General features: G+C 41.3%; 1 protein-coding gene across 1 annotated transcript in view; it reads right to left on the minus strand.

Annotated features, from left to right (window-relative positions):
• Positions 1-224: 224 nt before the first annotated feature.
• LOC139002231 (nmrA-like family domain-containing protein 1) overlaps positions 225-17,562 on the minus strand; it is a 37,438-nt gene continuing 20,100 nt past the window's right edge. Inside the window, exons 4-5 of the mRNA XM_070403609.1 lie at positions 6,059-6,249; positions 225-1,271 (exon numbers count right to left, since the gene is read on the minus strand). Of these exons, the coding sequence (XP_070259710.1) occupies positions 1,092-1,271; positions 6,059-6,249 (371 nt within the window). The 3' untranslated portion in view covers positions 225-1,091. The remainder of the gene's footprint in view (positions 1,272-6,058; positions 6,250-17,562) is intronic.

The raw sequence follows: 17,562 nt of genomic DNA on the forward strand, positions 1-17,562 counted from the left end.
GGCTGTATAAGGCCCACGAAGTCCTTTGGTCCGGCCCTGCAAAGGCATCAGGAGCCAGTTAATTGAATGTTTGATTGAATATAGCAGCTAATTTTTAAGATGTTAATTTTGTATGACCCACAGATGATGTTCTAAATATCCAATGGCCCTTGGCAAAAAAACGATTTCCCACCTTTGGCTTAAATGAAAGACAGAAGAATGAATAGATAAATACAGTGACTTAGTGATGATTCAATAGATGGTTTAATGAGTGAATCAGAGAATGTTAACTTTAAACCCTGAACAAAACTGAATTTTAGAATTTTTAATACTTGTGCTTGTTCATTGAACACCATGTCTCCCCCACCCCCCCAGAAAGTTATCTACCAAGCTTTTTTGTGTGTTTTTTTGTTTTGTTTTGTTTTATGAAATTAGCCCTGCCAAAGTAGCTCAGTGGTTGAGCACTGACCTATGAACCAGGAGGTCATGGTTCAATTCTTGGTCAGGGCATATGCCCAGGTTGCAGGCTCAGTCCCCAGTAGGGGGTGTGCAGGGGGCAGCCAATAGATGATTCTCATCATTGATGTTTCTATCTCTTTCTCCCTCTCCCTTCCTCTCTGAAATCAATATAAAAAAATATTTTTAAAGAAATTAAAATTACTTAGTTCACTGAGAATGTGACAATGCACTTGGGGGGGAAAAAAACCTGGAGCTGCCAAGGAGAGGATCAGCGCCAGGGCTCTGGATCAGTTAGGCAGGAGAAGGCTGAGTGGCCACCTGCCATTCATGTTAGGGAAGAAGCTCCAAGTTCCTCAGGCCAGAGTCTGGTGAGGCGACTTGGCTGTTGGGGAGACAGAGCTACAGAAGGTGCCAGGTTTGGGGCTTCTTACTTAACAGGTGTACCATCCTTATCACCAGCTGGAAAGTTATATATGAATCAAATCACTGTGTCCATCACCATTCCATGTTTCCTACTTCAGAGAGAATTTCAGGGATGCCTTTGGAGTTGCAAACAATTGCATTCTAACATATCTGTTCTGTAAATGGAGATGCGCTGTACAGAGGGCCAGAATCAGGGAAAAAGAAAGCTGTCGGGTGCCTGTGGTGAACAGTTAAATGTCCATCAAGGCTTCCTTGTTCTCTGAGACAAACTGGCTGAAGCTTTTGACTTCAGGGTTTAGTCGGTGGGTGAGCTTGACATCACGGGCTGGCTTCATCTGATAGAAACGAAACATGTTGGCCATTTCCTCCGCTCCAGGAAACCCCAGCTTCTCGTAAGCTTCCAGGGTGATCTTTTAAGAACAAGTTTAAAAAAAAAATAGTAAATTTTTTAAAAAGGAAATGTTTCAGCTCTCATTGAAAATAGTTTGAGAATTAATGATTCACCTTAATGATGACATAGGTCCACCGTTCTTCAGCCTAACTCCAAAACCCAAGAAGCTCTCGAGTTTTTTTCATAAGCAATTTGACAGCAAATTGACTTTTCTGAACTAACTCTGGTCTGAACTTTGAAGCTATTTATGCTTTTTAATGATACCGTTTAGTGGAAATAGTCATATATTTTTCTGCAGAGATATTACAGGTTCCTGTCCTGCCCCTGATGGTGATATTACATAATACATGTAGAACACAATCTATCTAAAAGCTGCAGCTTCTGAAAGCCAAATTGTTTCTGGTCCCAAGCATTTTGGATAAGAAACGATAGATCTGTCCTCCCTTCATCTGACCTGCTTTCATATACAGTCCCTCAGCAGCCCTCTCTGACAGTCTACCCATCAGGTACTCCACCTCCATGCAGCACTCTGGCACCAGGCTCTCTACCCTTTCCTCCTAGCTGATGTCCCTTCATCATCATTCCAATTCTTGGTTAGAAATGAGCATCTTGACTTCAACCATCCCAGACTCTGCCAGGCCCAGGCTCACACAAATGCTGCTCACCACACACTTACTGAGATGCCTTCTGTCACCTTCCACAAAACCCACCCCTTGAGTCCCTCTGACACTAACTACATCAATAGTTCCCCCTCCTGAATTAGCAAAGACCATTTCTAACTATTGGATCCAGTGTAATCTGTCTTTAGCCCCCAAAGATAAACTCTAACCTTGCTATTCCACTTGGCCTTTGGAAATTGTGACACACAAACAACTCATTGTTGCCCTGGCTGGTTTGGCTCAGTGGATAGAGCATCGGCCTGGGGACTGAAGGGTCCCAGGTACAAATCCAGTCAAGGGCACATGCCCAGGTTGTGGGCTCTATCCCCAATAGGGGGTGTTCAGGAGGCAGCCAATCAGTGATTGTCTCTCATCATTGATGTTTCTATCTCACTCTCCGTCTCTGTTCCTGTCTGAAATCAATAAAAATATATTCTTTAAAAAAATGATTATCATATGCCATTTATAATATGGAAAAATAGAATAACTTGCCTATGCAAAAACAAGAAATGGCAGAATAAATTTTAGTATATATATTTTAACAATATTATGTAGTTATTAAAATTAATGCTTCAAAGAACTTTAACAAAATAAAAATGCTCATAATATAACATTAAATGAAAAAGCTAGGTCAGTGGTTCTCAACCTTCCTAATGCTGCGACCCTTTAATACAGTTCCTCATGTTGTAGTGATCCCCAACCATAAAATTATTTTCGTTGCTACTTCATAACTGTAATTTTGCTACTGTTATGAATCATAATGTAAATATCTGATATGCAGGATGTATTTTCATTGTTACATATTGAACATAATTAAGGCATAGTGATTAATCACAAAAATAATATGTACTTATATATTCAATATATGTTTTCCAATGGTCTTAGGCGATCCCTGTGAAAGGGTCATTAGACCCCCAAAGGGGTTGCGACCCACAGGTTGAGAACTGCTGAGCTAGATGCAAACATATATATTGGAAAAAGACTAGAATATAATGTGTCAGATCTTATTAGTTGCTATCTCTGAGTACATGATTTTTGTTTTCTTTTTTATAATTTTCTGAAATAAGCATTTGCTATATTTGAAATAAGAAAACAATTTAAAATTTAGTAAGAAGACTACATGAGAAGCATGGAAGATGACTTTGAAAATGTCTGTCTCCTTGTGTCACTCCCTCATCCTATAACTTTGACAACTAATATTCCTTAGTGAAATAAGGGATTCTTTTCTGCAGATTTTTGAAGGAAAAAGATTTTTGTTGTGTCTCACTTTCTGAGAGGACCATGTTCCTTTTGGGATTGGACAGACAGTTTCAGCCAGACCAGAGTTCCTGATGGGAGTCTGTTCCAGGGCATGCACTCACTGAAGCAGTTATGGCTCCTTCTGACCAGACTAGGGGGCGGGGGGAAAGTCAGACTGCCAGTGCTGGAGCGCCACCTTGTGGCCACATGCATCCTTCCCCAGAGTAGCATGATGCCTAAGCATTTCCCCACTCTAGAACCCTGGGCAGCATCTTCAAGTCAGACTAGTTACTAAGCACTGCATTAACCATTCTGTAGAACTTCCAGCTTCTAATGCCCTAGAACTTTTGGTGCTAGAGAAGTTCTGTTGAATTGTTAAATAACTTGATGTACCAAAAAGAGTCAGGGACCAAGTATGTGATTGAGTGATGCTTGGAAGGTCCTGAACATGTCTACCTGGCCCTCTGAGAATGAACACTCTCCACATGCCCACACTCCTTCACCTTTCTCTCCTTCTTCTGTACAGACTTCAAACCCCATGAAACAAAAGAAATATAAGACCCAAATGCAAATGCCCTTGGAGAGGGATCAGTCCCTGGGAAGTATATGTATACACAGGTACAAGTGACTTTGCAGATCCTCTCATGAGTCCATCTTTTGAGTGATTAGCTGTCATCCTGAGTTTGGGGGTAACTTATTTTCTTCATTAAAGACATCTATACTAATAATAGAGAAATATGCAAATTGTTTGGGATGCCATCACAGTAACGGTAACGACTGAACAGTAGGCTGCATGAGGCAACAAGGCCGGCAGGGGGGTTAGTGAGGGACAATCAAACAACTGAAAAGCAGGCTGCGTGGGGCAACCAGGCCGGCAGGTGGGCAGTTGGGGGCAACCAGGCCAGCAGAGGAGGCAGTTGGGGGTGACCAGGCCAGCAGGGGGGCAGTTTGGGGCGACCAGGCCGGCGGGGGGGGGCAGTTAGGGACGACCAGGCTGGCAGGCAGAGGCAGTTAGGGGTGATCAGGCAGGCAGGCAGGTGAGCAGTTAGGAGCCAGCAGTCCCAGATTGTGAGAGGGGTCCCAGATTGGAGAGGGTGCAGGCTGGGCTGAGGGGACAGCCCCCCCCCCCCCACCGTGCACAAATTTGGTGCACCAGGCCTCTAGTATATAATAATTTCTTAGGATTTCTTAGCCTCCTTGTTGCTCCTGTTCCTGACTCTGAATTGGGAATCTAGATATCCCCTCATGACTCAAGACTCACTGGACCAAGAGTTGCAGATGAAAACAAAAATCAACTTTCTGGGCCTAACTCTAGGAAACATTCTAGAGTGGGCGTCAACAAAGTTTTTCCTAAAGGGCTAGATATAAATATTTAAGGCTTTGTGGGTCATGTGGGCTAAGTCACAACCACTTAATTCTATCAATGTATCATGGAAACAACCAGAGACAATACATAAACAATGGTGTGGCTGCGTTCTAATAAATCTTTATTTTAAAAAAAAGCAGGTGGTGGGTCCTAATTGTGGACCCCTCCTGTAGAGAGAATGTGCTGGGTATGACCTTAGAAATCACCCCAACAACACTCATTTTACAGATGGTGGGATGCAACCAAGAGAGGCAAAGAGCCAGACTAGTCCACACCTGCCAGCTTGAAAGAAGGTATGGAGCCTCCTTTCAGCTCTGAGGGTGTCTCTGCAAGGCACACACACTTCCTTCGCAGAAGTCCTGTTGTCCTTCCTCTTATCAACACCTGCTTTGGAGAAATGGCTGGTAATGTGTGGTATCATCAGTTCCTCTCCCTTTTCTGTAAAAGGTCTGTCCTATCCAAGCTCTAGTCTAGGCCCGTGGTCGGCAAACTGCAGCTCGCGAGACACATGTGGCTTTTTGGCCCCTTGAGTGTGGCTCTTCCTAAGCCTTAGGAGTACCCTAATTAAGTTAATAACAATGTACCTACCTATATAGTTTAACTTTAAAAAATTTGGCTCTCAAAAGAAATTTCAATCATTGTACTGTTGATATTTGGCTCTGTTGACTAATGTGTTTGCCGACCACTGGTCAGTGATGGCGAACCTTTTGAGCTCGGCGTGTCAGCGTTTTGAAAAACCCTAATTTAACTCTGGTGCCGTGTTACATATAGAAATTTTTTGATATTTACAACCATAGTAAAACAAAGATTTATATTTTTGACATTTATTTTATATTTTTAAATGCCATTTAACAAAGAAAAATCAACCAAAAAAAATGAGTTAACGTGTCACCTCTGACACGCGTGTCATAGGTTTGCCATCACTGGGACTCTAGGGCCATTCCCACCTGATTTATACCATGATAAATTATCAAGGGCTTACTAATTGCCTACCCAGTGCCAGGTGCCTGCCATTTATATATCATTTCATCCTCAGTCTATACCAGTGGTTCTCAACCTTGGCTGCACATTAGAATCACCTGGGAATCTTTTTAAAACCCTGATTTCTGGGCCTCATCCTTCGGAAATTCTGTTTCTTTGTTACTAATGCTGTGGCCCCACCCCATAACAAAGAGCTTGCCCACACCAGAGAGCTCTGGCAGACTGGAATGATCAGCAATGCGTGCTTATGAGAGAAGAGTTGGGTAGTGTATATGAAAAAGTTATACCTCAGTCTTCAAATTCTAAGTTCTTGCCAGCCGAAAGTAAGTTTACTCTAACAAGCTGATTAACCTTAAGCCAAAGAAATAAAGCCATAAGGGTGGGATTCAGATGCACCAATACAAGATAGATTTGTGGAACTGAAATCCTCTTCAATTTCTTCTGACAGCCTAAGCTGAACCCTTGCCTAAATGCATGGAGCGTCTACCAGAATGCGTAAGTCAGTGGGGTGTGACCTAAGGTGGACTCTTATGATCACATTTATATCTTCTAAGAACTCACCTTTGCATCTCGGATATCTTTCCCCAAAATCTTGGACAAAACATCAGCATATTGCTGTACTGTTAGCGCTTCTGCACTGAGGCCCATAGCCTTGCCTAAGAACTCTTCTGGAGAATCAAAAATTCTAGAGACGACTGCTCCGATATCAGCAACAGAGATGCCATCCATGGGAATGTCCCCCATAGGCAGTGCTAGTAAAAACAAAGAAAACAAAAAAAACAAGAGATAAAAATAGGTAATTATATCACATCCTCAGTAAGTCTTACCAACTTGAATTAATCAACCACTAAACAAAAGGTAAGAAAGCAATGTAACACCTAGTGGCCACTATCTATGCACAATTAGTTACAAGGTTTAGTTTGAGAACGTACCATAATGCCTAGGTATTGATTTTTTTAAAGCCACCATTCACTAAGCACCTTTGTGCAAAATATAATTAGTTATATCTATAATCCAGATTTCTTTGCAGAATTCCAGGCTCTATTGCCCAACTTCCTACTCAACATCCTTACTTGATTGTTTAATAAACATGTCAATGTGCATCAAAATGAATTCCTACAGCCCCTCCACCCTCAACAACTTGCCCCATTTCAAGTCTATCATTCCAGTTTCTCAAGTCAAAAATCTTAGAGTCAGCTTGACACTTCTCTCACACCCCACATCCTTTCTTTCTTTTTTTAATCCTATTCATAATATGTCTAGAATCTGACCACTTCTCACCAACTTCACTGCTACCACCATGGTCAAAGACACCTTGAACCATCATCTGTGACATCTTTGCATTATTGCAAAGTTGGTCTACTAGTTTCCAATCTTGCCTTTCCATGGTCTCTTTGTCAATCTGTAAAACTAACATCAGCTCATATCATGTCTGCCCATACCCTCCAATGGCTCTCTGTCCCTCAAAAGACAAGTCAATGATTTACAGGACTAGACCTCTGTTAACTCTGGCCTCACCTTCTACTATTCTCCCTTACATGCTCTCTTCCAGCCACACTAGCTGTTCGCTCTTGCCAAAATGTTCTTTCCTGAATACTCACAAAGACCACCACCTAGCTCCATCAGAAGGTGCTCAGACATCACCTTCTCAAAGAGGCCCACTGATCCTCTTGTTTAAGTTTCACATGCCACCTCCTTACTGCTGGCACTCCACATATAACTTACCCTGTATTTTTATACAGTACTTACCTCCTATTACTTATCTATTATGTTTATTTATCTAGTATGATAAATATACTTTACTTATCTATTATGTTTATTATCTATCTCCTCCACCCAAATAAGAGCTCCATGAGGGCAGACTTTGTTTTGAACTGTTTATTACAGATTCCCCAGTAAAAGAATAGAACATAGTAATAAGCCCTCAAATATTTAATGAATGGATGAAAGAATGAATGAGCCCAATATATTGGCTGGTTTAATCTTCAAAACAATCTTGAAACATAGGAATATCAGGTACTTCCAGAAATTACTCAGCCAGCAAGCAGCAGAAGTGGGCTCAAACCCTCATGTGTCACTCAAAAGCCCCTTCCTACAGTGTGACACAGCCTCTCATGGGTCCCCAGAATCCCAGAATCTTGAGGCTGGAGCCCAAAATGGATATGATCTAGCCTCAAAACTCTAATTTTTTAAATGAAGAAATTCTGAATGGATATGAAAACATGAACCTAATGTATGCTGTCTACAAGAGACCCACCTCAGAACAAAAGGATCACACAGGATGAGAGTGAAGGAATGGAAAAAAATTTTCCATTCAAATGAAAACAAAAAAAAAGCTGGGGTAGCAATACTCATACCTGACAAAATAGACTTCAAAATGAAGGCCATCACAAAAAACAATAAAGGTCATTACATAATACTAAAGGGATCAATCCAACAAGAGGATATAACCCTGGTAAATATATATGCACCCAATATAGGAGGACCTAAATAAAATAATAATACTTCTGGAGAATTTAAGGGAGAGATCGACAGAAATATGTTTACAGAGGAATTGGCATTGAAGTCGCAAAGTGGAAAGTTTCTCTCCATCGGGCTCCCGTCGTGTCCCGGGGACTGGTGATTATCTACTTTTTACAGATGATGAGACTAATGCAGTTTGAGGTTGCGGAGCGAATTATGAGCAGACACAAGATTCGTACCTGGGATCTCTGATTTTCCTGGCATAGCATCTGCCGTTATGGGTTGGCTTCTGTATTTAAAAATTCAGCTTTGAGAGGAACCAAGATGGCGGCATAGGTTAATGCCAGAGTTTGCTGCCTCGAACAACCACTTCAAAAATACAACTAAAAGACGGAACGGACATCATCCAGAACCACAGGAAGGCTGGCTGAGTGGAAGTTCTACAACTAGGAGGAAAGAGGAAACTATACCCAGGCTCAGAGGAGGCCCAATGCTGAAGTGAAATACTAAGGTGCAGAGTGCATGTGGAGCGGGCCGGCGACGGAGGGCGTGGTTGTTGTTTTCAATCGGGAGAGAGTTTCAGACTCTGAGCTCCAGATCCAGGCAAGTCTCTAGGGACCCAGACTCAAATGGGAGAAGCGGGAAGGCAGCTTTCTCTCCGAGGTTTGCAGCGGTTGCAGAGCCGCTGGGGATGGACTGAGAGCAGTCATAACTGCTCACTCCGCCCGCCCTGTAGATCCCCTGGGACCCACTCCGCCCAAGCCCGGCACAGAGGCATTTGCCGGATAGCCTCTGGCAAAGGCTAGATTAGCACCGCCCCAGAGATTCAGCACAGAAGCTCTCCCACTGCAGACACAGCTGACTCTCATAGCCAGTTAGCCTGGAGATCAATTCACCTCTAGTATTGCCGACAACAATTAAGGCTTACCTACAATAAGACTGAGCACAAAGACCACAAGGGGGTGCACCAAGAAAGCATAAAAAATGCGGAGACAAAAAAACATGACAGAAATGGAGGATATAGAGCTAAAAAACACACTTTTGAGGACTTTCAATAATTTGCTAGAAACTGCCGATAAACTTGATGAGAGCCTCAAGAACTCTAATGAGACCCTCGATGTTGTGATAAAGAACCAACTAGAAATTAAGCATTCACTGACTGAAATAAAGAATATTATACAGACACCCAACAGCAGATCAGAGGAGCACAAGAATCAAGTCAAAGATTTGAAATGTGAAGAAGCAAAAACCACCCAACCGGAAAAGCAAAATGAAAAAAGAATCCGAAAATACGAAGATAGAGTAAAGAGCCTCTGGGACAGTTTCAAACGCACCAACATCAGAATTATAGGGGTACCAGAAGATGAGAGACAGCAAGATATTGAAAACCTATTTGAAGAAATAATGACAGAAAACTTCCCCCACCTGGTGAAAGAAATGGACTTACAGGTCCAAGAAGCGCAGAGAACACCAAACAAAAGGAATCCAAAGAGGACCACACCAAGACACATCATAATTAAAATGCCAAGAGCAAAAGACAAAGAGACAATCTTAAAAGCAGCAAGAGAAAGAAAGTCAATTACCTACAAGGGAATACCCATACGACTGTCAGCTGATTTCTCAACAGAAACTTTGCAGGCCAGAAGGGAGTGGCAAGAAATATTCAAAGTACTGAATACCAAGAACCTACAACCAAGATTACTTTATCCAGCAAAGCTATCATTCAGAATTGAAGGTCAGATAAAGAGCTTCACAGATAAGGAAAAGCTAAAGGAGTTCATCACCACCAAACCAGTATTATATGAAATGCTGAAAGGTATCCTTTAAGAAGAGGAAGAAGAAGAAAAAGGTAAAGATACAAATTATGAACAACAAACATGCATCTATCAACAAGTGAATCTAGATTCAGGAGAAGCAAGATGGCGGCGATATAGGCAGACGCGTCCCAGGTCTTGTCCCGGAGCAAACGGAGTAAGCAGCTGAAACTAATAACACCCACCCCGAATTGGCAAATTTACTCAGCTGGTGAGACGGTTTGCAGCCGGGAAGGGCAGACCTCCCCTGGAAAGGTCAAAAACCAGGGATCTGGGCAGGAAAGTTTGCCAGACCTGAGCCCAGAGGGTCGGAGGGAGACCGCATGGCAGACAGCCGCGTCTCTTGGGACAGACACAGACCCTGACCGGGGTAAGGAGTTCCTCGGGTTTGCTGGCGCCAGGAGATTTGAGATTTGGATTTTGTGATTGCGGAGAACTGAGACTAAAGGGGGCATCCTGAGGAACTGATCAGACCATGCAGTGCCCATAAGAGAGGAGCGTTTTCCAGACCATGCAGTGCTGTGCCTGGTACGTTGTGCCTTGCTCTGTTGTATTTTGTGCCTTTAAATCAACGCAGCAGATCCAAGCAACAGCAGCCCCCTGATCACCGCAGCCTCCTGATCACCACAGCCTCCTGATCACCACACCCTCTGTCTGTGGAACAGCAGCTGTACGTGAAGCCTCCCCCCACCAGCCAGAAGAGCCATCACAGCTGTGAACAACACCCACCAGAGGAGCTGCTGCCAACTGGAAAGCAGCTGCTACCGCAACCGTCTGAGCAGCAACCAAACCCAAGGAGCCCCTGCCACCCAGGGAGCAGCCACTGAACATCTCAACATCTACATATGTCAGCGAGATCAAACATGGGTAGGCAAAGAAACCCCCAAAGGAAAGAAAAGGAGGACTCGCCAGAAAAGCAGCTAAGTGAGACAGAGATATGCAACATGACAGAAAAAGAATACAGAATAAGGTTCCTAGAGTACATGCACCAGATGTTCAAGAAGCAAGAAGAAACAGATGAAAAACTCAACTACTTATGCAAGAAGCTAGAAGAAACAGATGAAAAAATCAACAACTTAAGTAAGTCCCAAGAAGAAATGAAGAGTGACATAGCTTCAATAAAAAACTCCATTGAAAGTATCAACAGTAGACTGGGAGAAGCGGAGGACCGAATTAGTGAATTAGAAGACAAGGAAGCAAAACACACTCAAACTGTACTGCAAATGGAGAAAAAAATTAAAAGACAGGAGAGGGGCTAAGGGAGCTTTGGGACAACATGAAACGAAACAACATACGAATAATAGGGGTGCCAGAACAACAGAAAGATGAACATGGATTAGAAAACCTATTCGAAGAAATAATATCAGAAAACTTCCCTGAGGTGGGGAAGAAAAAAGTCACACAAGCCCAGAGAGTCCCAAACAAGGTGAACCCGAAAAGACCCACACCAAGACACATCATAATTACCATGGCAAATGTTCAGGATAAAGAGAGAATCTTACAGGCTGCAAGAGAGAGACGGAAAGTAACATACAAGGGATCTCCCATTAGATTATCAAATGATTTCTCAACAGAAACACATCAGGCCAGAAAAGAATGGACGGAAATCTACAAAGTGATGCAAAGCAAAGGACTGAATCCAAGAATACTCTATCCAGCAAGACTATCATTCAAAATTGAGGGGGAAATAAGAAGTTCACAGACAAAAAAGGGCTAAGGGAGTTTATCACCACCAAGCCAGCCATGCAAGAAATGCTAAAGGGACTGGTGTAAAAAGAAGAAATATCAAGCTCAGAAAGAAAACAGCCACACACACACACAAAAAAAGAAATGGCTACAAACAAGTACCTTTCAATAATAACTTTAAATGTAAATGGACTAAATGCTCCAACCAAAAGACATCGAGTGGCTGAATGGATAAAAAAACATGACCCATACATCTGCTGTCTACAAGAGACCCACCTCATTAGAAGGGACTCACACAGACTGAAAGTGAAGGGATGGAAAAATATCTTTCACGCAAATGGAAAGGAAAAGAAAGCTGGGGTAGCAATACTTATATCTGACAAAATACATCTCAAAGTGAAGGCCATAACCAGAGATAAGGAAGGCCACTTCATAATACTAAAGGGATCAATACAACAAGAAGATATAACCCTGGTAAACATATATGCACCCAATGCAGGAGCACCCACATACATAAGAAAACTTCTGGAAGATATCAGGGGAGAGATCGACAACAATACAATCATAGTAGGGGACTTTAATACACCACTGACATCACTGGATAAATCCGCTAGACAAAAACTCAGCAAAGAAACAGCAACCCTAAATGACTCACTAGATCAGATGGACTTAATTGACATCTTCAGAACACTTCACCCCACAGCTGCGGAATATACATTCCTCTCAGGTGCTCATGGGACATATTCAAAAATAGACCACATATTGGGTCACAAGCAAAGTCTCCACAAATTCAAGAAGATTGAAATCATAAAAAGCTTCTTCGCAGACCACGATGGCATAATGTTAGAAATAAACTACAATAAAAACAACCCAAAATACTCAAACACTTGGAAGCTGAATAGCATGTTATTAAATATTGATTGGGTTACCGATGACATCAAAGAAGAAATTAAAAACATCCTGGACACTAATGACAATGAAAACACAACAATCCAAAACCTCTGGGACACAATGAAAGCAGTCCTGAGAGGGAAGTTTATAGCTCTACAGGCCTATCTCAAAAAACAAGAAAAAATGGTAGTCAATCATCTAACTCTACAACTCAAAGAATTAGAAAGAGAGCAACAAGAAAACCCCAGAGTGAGCAGAAGGAAGGAGATAATAAAGATTAGAGCAGAAATCAATGAAATAGAGACCAAAAAAACAATACAGAAAATCAATGAAACCAAGAGCTGGTTCTTTGAAAGGATAAACAAGATTGACAAACCCCTAGCCAGGCTCACCAAGAAGCAAAGAGAGAGGTCCCAAATAAACCAAATCAGAAACGATAGAGGCGAAATAACAACAGACCCCACAGAAATACAAATGATTGTTAAACAATACTACGGGCAACTCTATTCCAACAAACTAGACAACCTGGAGGAAATGGACAAATTCCTAGAAAAATACAACATTCCAAAACTCAATCAGGAAGAATCTAAAAACCTCAATAGGCCAATAACTATGGAAGAAATTGAAGCAGTCATCAGAAAGCTTCCAGCAAACAAAAGCCCAGGGCCAGACGGCTTCACAGGGGAGTTCTACCAAACATTCAAGGAAGAACTAAAACCTACCCTCCTCAGACTACTACAAAAAATTCAAGAGGAAGGAACGCTTCCAAGCTCATTCTATGAAGCCAGCATCACCCTAATACCAAAACCAGGTAAAGACATCACAATGAAAGAGAATTACAGGCCAATATCCCTCATGAACATAGATGCCAAAATCCTCAACAAAATCTTAGCAAATCGGATCCAGCAGTACATCAGAAGGATCATACACCATGACCAAGTAGGATTTATCCCAGAGATGCAAGGATGGTACAACATCCGTAAATCAATAAATGTGATACATCACATAAACAAATTGAAAGAAAAAAACCACATGGTCATATCAATTGATGCAGAAAAAGCATTCGACAAAATCCAACACCCATTTTTGATAAAAACTCTCAGAAAGGTGGGAATAGAAGGATCATACCTCAACATAATAAAAGCCATATATGACAGGCCCACAGCCAACATCATACTCAATGGACAAAAACTAACACCATTTCCCCTAAGAACAGGAACAAGACAGGGATGCCCACTCTCACCACTCCTGTTCAACATAGTACTGGAAGTATTAGCCATTGCAATTAGGCAAGAAGAAGAAATAAAAGGCATCCAAATTGGAAAAGAGGAAGTAAAACTGTCCTTATTTGCAGATGACATGATATTATACATACAAAACCCTAGAGACTCCATCAAAAAGCTACTAGACTTAATACATGAATTTGGCAATGTAGCAGGATACAAAATTAACCCCAAGAAATCTGAGGCATTTCTATACACCAATAGTGAACTTTCAGAAAGGGAGATCAGAAAAACAATCCCATTTACCATCGCACCAAAAAAATTAAGATACCTAGGAATAAACTTAACTAAAGAGGTTAAAGACCTCTACTCAGAAAACTACAGGACGTTGAAAAAAGAGATAGAGGAAGACATAAACAGATGGAAGAACATACCATGTTCTTGGATTGGTAGAATCAACATCATTAAAATGTCCATACTACCCAAAGCAATCTATACATTCAACGCACTTCCCATTAAAATACCAATGGCCTTCTTCAAAGATCTAGAACGAACTCTCCAAAAATTCATCTGGAATAAAAAAAGACCCCAAATAGCTGCAACGATCCTGAGAAAGAACAAAGTAGGTGGGATCTCAATGCCAGATATCAAGCTGTATTACAAAGCCACTGTTCTCAAAACTGCCTGGTACTGGCACAAGAACAGACATATAGATCAGTGGAATAGAATAGAGAGTCCAGAAATTAGCCCGAACCAATATGCTCAATTAATTTTTGACAAAGGAGGCATGAACATACAATGGAGCCAAGATAGTCTCTTCAATAAATGGTGTTGGGAAAATTGGACAGACATATGCAAGAAAATGAAACTAGACCACCAACTTACACCATACACAAGAATAAACTCAAAATGGATAAAGGACTTAAATGTACGACAGGAAACCATAAAAATTCTAGAAGAATACAAAGGCAACAAAATCTCAGACATATGCCAAAACAATTTCTTCACTGATACAGCTCCTAGGGCAGTTGAAACTAAAGAGAAACTGAACAAATGGGACTACATCAAAATAAAAAGCTTCTGCACAGCAAAAGAAACCATCAACAAAACAACAAGAAAACCCACCTCGTGGGAAAACATATTTGCCAACGTCATATCTGATAAGGGCTTAATCTCCAAAATTTATAGGGAACTCATACAACTTAACAAAAAGAAGATAAACAATCCAATCAAAAAATGGGCAAAGGATCTAAATAGACACCTCTCAAAAGAGGACATTCAGAAAGCCAAGAGACATATGAAAACATGCTCAAAGTCACTAATCATCCGAGAGATGCAAATCAAAACAACAATGAGGTACCATCTCACACCTGTCAGAATGGCCATCATCAACAAATCAACAAACGACAAGTGCTGGAGAGGATGTGGAGAAAAAGGAACACTTGTGCACTGCTGGTGGGAATGCAGACTGGTGCAGCCACTATGGAAGGCAGTATGGAGGTTCCTCAAAAAATTGGAAATGGAACTCCCATTTGACCCTGTGATCCCACTTCTAGGAATATATCCCAAGAAACCAGAAACACCAATCAGAAAGGATATATGCACCCAGATGTTCATAGCAGCACAATTCACCATAGCTAAGATCTGGAAACAGCCTAAGTGCCCATCAGTAGATGAATGGATTAGAAAACTGTGGTACATCTACACGATGGAATACTATGCTGCTGTTAAAAAGAAGGAACTCCTACCATTTGCAACAGCATGGATGGAACTGGAGAGCATTATGCTAAGTGAAACAAGCCAGTCAATGAAGGAAAAATACCACATGATCTCACTCATTCATGGATAATAAAGACCATTACAAACTTTTGAACAATAATAGATACAGAGGCAGAGCTGCCTCAAACTGATTGTCAAACTGCAGTGGGAAGGCCAGAGAGAGTTGGGGGGCAGGAGGGAGGGGAGTAAGAGATCAACCGAAGGACTTGTATGCATGCATATAAGCATAACTAATGGACATAAGACACTGGGGGGTAAGGGAGGGTAGGGGTTTGTCAAGGGCGGGGGGGAAAAAAAGGACACTTATGTAATACCCTTTGTAATACTTTAAGCGAAAAATAAAAATAAAAAAAAAAATAAAAAAAGAAAAAAGAAAAAAAAAAAGATTTAAAAAGAAAAATCAACTAAAAAAAAACAAGTGAATCTAAGAACCAAGTAAATAAATAATCTGATGTACAGAATGAACTGGTGATTATAATGAATCAGGGACATAGAAAGGGAATGGACTGACTATTCTTGGGGGGGAAAGGGAAGTGGGAGATGCGGGAAGAGACTGGACAAAAATCGTGCACCTATGGATGAGGACAGTGGGTGGGGAGTGAGGGCGGAGGGTGGGGCAGGAACTGAGAGGAGAGGAGTTATGGGGGGGAAAAAGTGGAACAAATGTAATAATCTGAACAATAAAGATTTAATTAAAAAAATAAAAATTCAGCTTTGAAAAAAAAAAAGAAATATGTTTACGGATCCATCTCCTAGGACAAAGGAAACTAAGGAGAAAATAAACAAATGGGACTACATCAACATAAAAAGCTTCTGCACTGCAAAAGAAACCATCAATAAAATGAAAAGGGAGCCCACTGCATAGGAGAACATATTTGGCAATGATACATATAATAAAGGGATAATATCCAAAATATATAAGGAATTCATACAACTTAACAAAAGGAAGACAAACAATCCAATTTAAAAATGGGCAAAGGACCGAAATAAACATTTCTCCAAAGTGTACATACAGATGGCCAAGATACATATGAAAAAAATGTTCAATGTCACTTATCATCAGAGAAGCAAATTAAAACGACAATGAGGTGGGAAGAGATCAACCAAAGAACTTGTATGCATATATGCATAACACTTGGACACAGACAACAGGGTGGTTGGAGGCCTGGGGCGAAGGGTGAGGATGGAGTAGAAAAGGTCAATGGGAGAAAAAGGGGGACATATGTAATACTTTCCATAATAAATATTTTTTTTTTTAATGAAGAAACTAAGTCTATTGACTTGCCTGCTGCCTCACAGCTAGGAAACAACAGGCTAGGACAAGAATCAAGGTCTCTGAATTTCAATCCAGTGTAAAAGTGACTTCAGGCTTAGTAGCCAGGAATTAAATATCACATTTAATCTTTTGTAGCAAAATTAGCTTCCTGTCGAAATTTCTTGATGGGCACATTGCCTGCTCAGATTAAATTCTAAATGTGTTTTCTATTTGTAAAGCAGTTTAAGCTTTTTGGGGCACTCTTTGCTAAGTCTCATCTGACTTTGAGGCTTGTTTTGTTTGAGAGTTGAAGGTCTTGAGATGAGATTCAAAGCAGCTATGGGACAGTGGTAAAGACTATGGCTCTGGAGTAAGACTGCCAGGGTCCATGTCCTGGTCTGCCTTACTAGTGATCTTTGGAAAGTTACTTAATCTATATTACTTGAGTTTCCTCATCTGTGAAGTGAAGGTAAATAGTGCAGTGCCAGGTTCCTACTAAGCAGTTAGTAAATATTAGCTATCCCTATAGTGGGGAACGATACCTGAGTCTCAGGAATACCAAACACGGGGTTATATAGGCTTTGGAGCCCGAGATGGGACTGGGTACCAGAAGAAGTTTAAGGCACCACCTCTTCATACAGGCCAATCTAACCAAGAGATTACAATGCCCTAGTTCAGGATCTGGGAAATGTCAGTGAGCTGGCTTCTGTAACCTGGTAAAGGCACAGGAAGAAAGGCGAATACTTGTTGAGCTACTACCCAAGTCATCTGTTGTATGGCAGGTGCTCCACGTTGACTTTGTCACTAGTTATGCCTCTGATAAGTCTTAATTATGTGCCAAGGAAAAAAGACTGAATTGCTGCCATTGATACTCCCATAGTTCCTCTACTCCACAGAGCCACCTTGGACTGTGGACAAAGAAAATGTCTCCAAAGGCCAGAAAAAGTCCAGCCA

The sequence above is a fragment of the Myotis yumanensis genome, unplaced genomic scaffold, assembly GCF_028538775.1.
Source record: "Myotis yumanensis isolate MYYU_CA2020_CCGP unplaced genomic scaffold, mMyoYum1.0.hap1 SCAF_2, whole genome shotgun sequence".
Classification (NCBI taxonomy): domain Eukaryota; kingdom Metazoa; phylum Chordata; class Mammalia; order Chiroptera; family Vespertilionidae; genus Myotis; species Myotis yumanensis.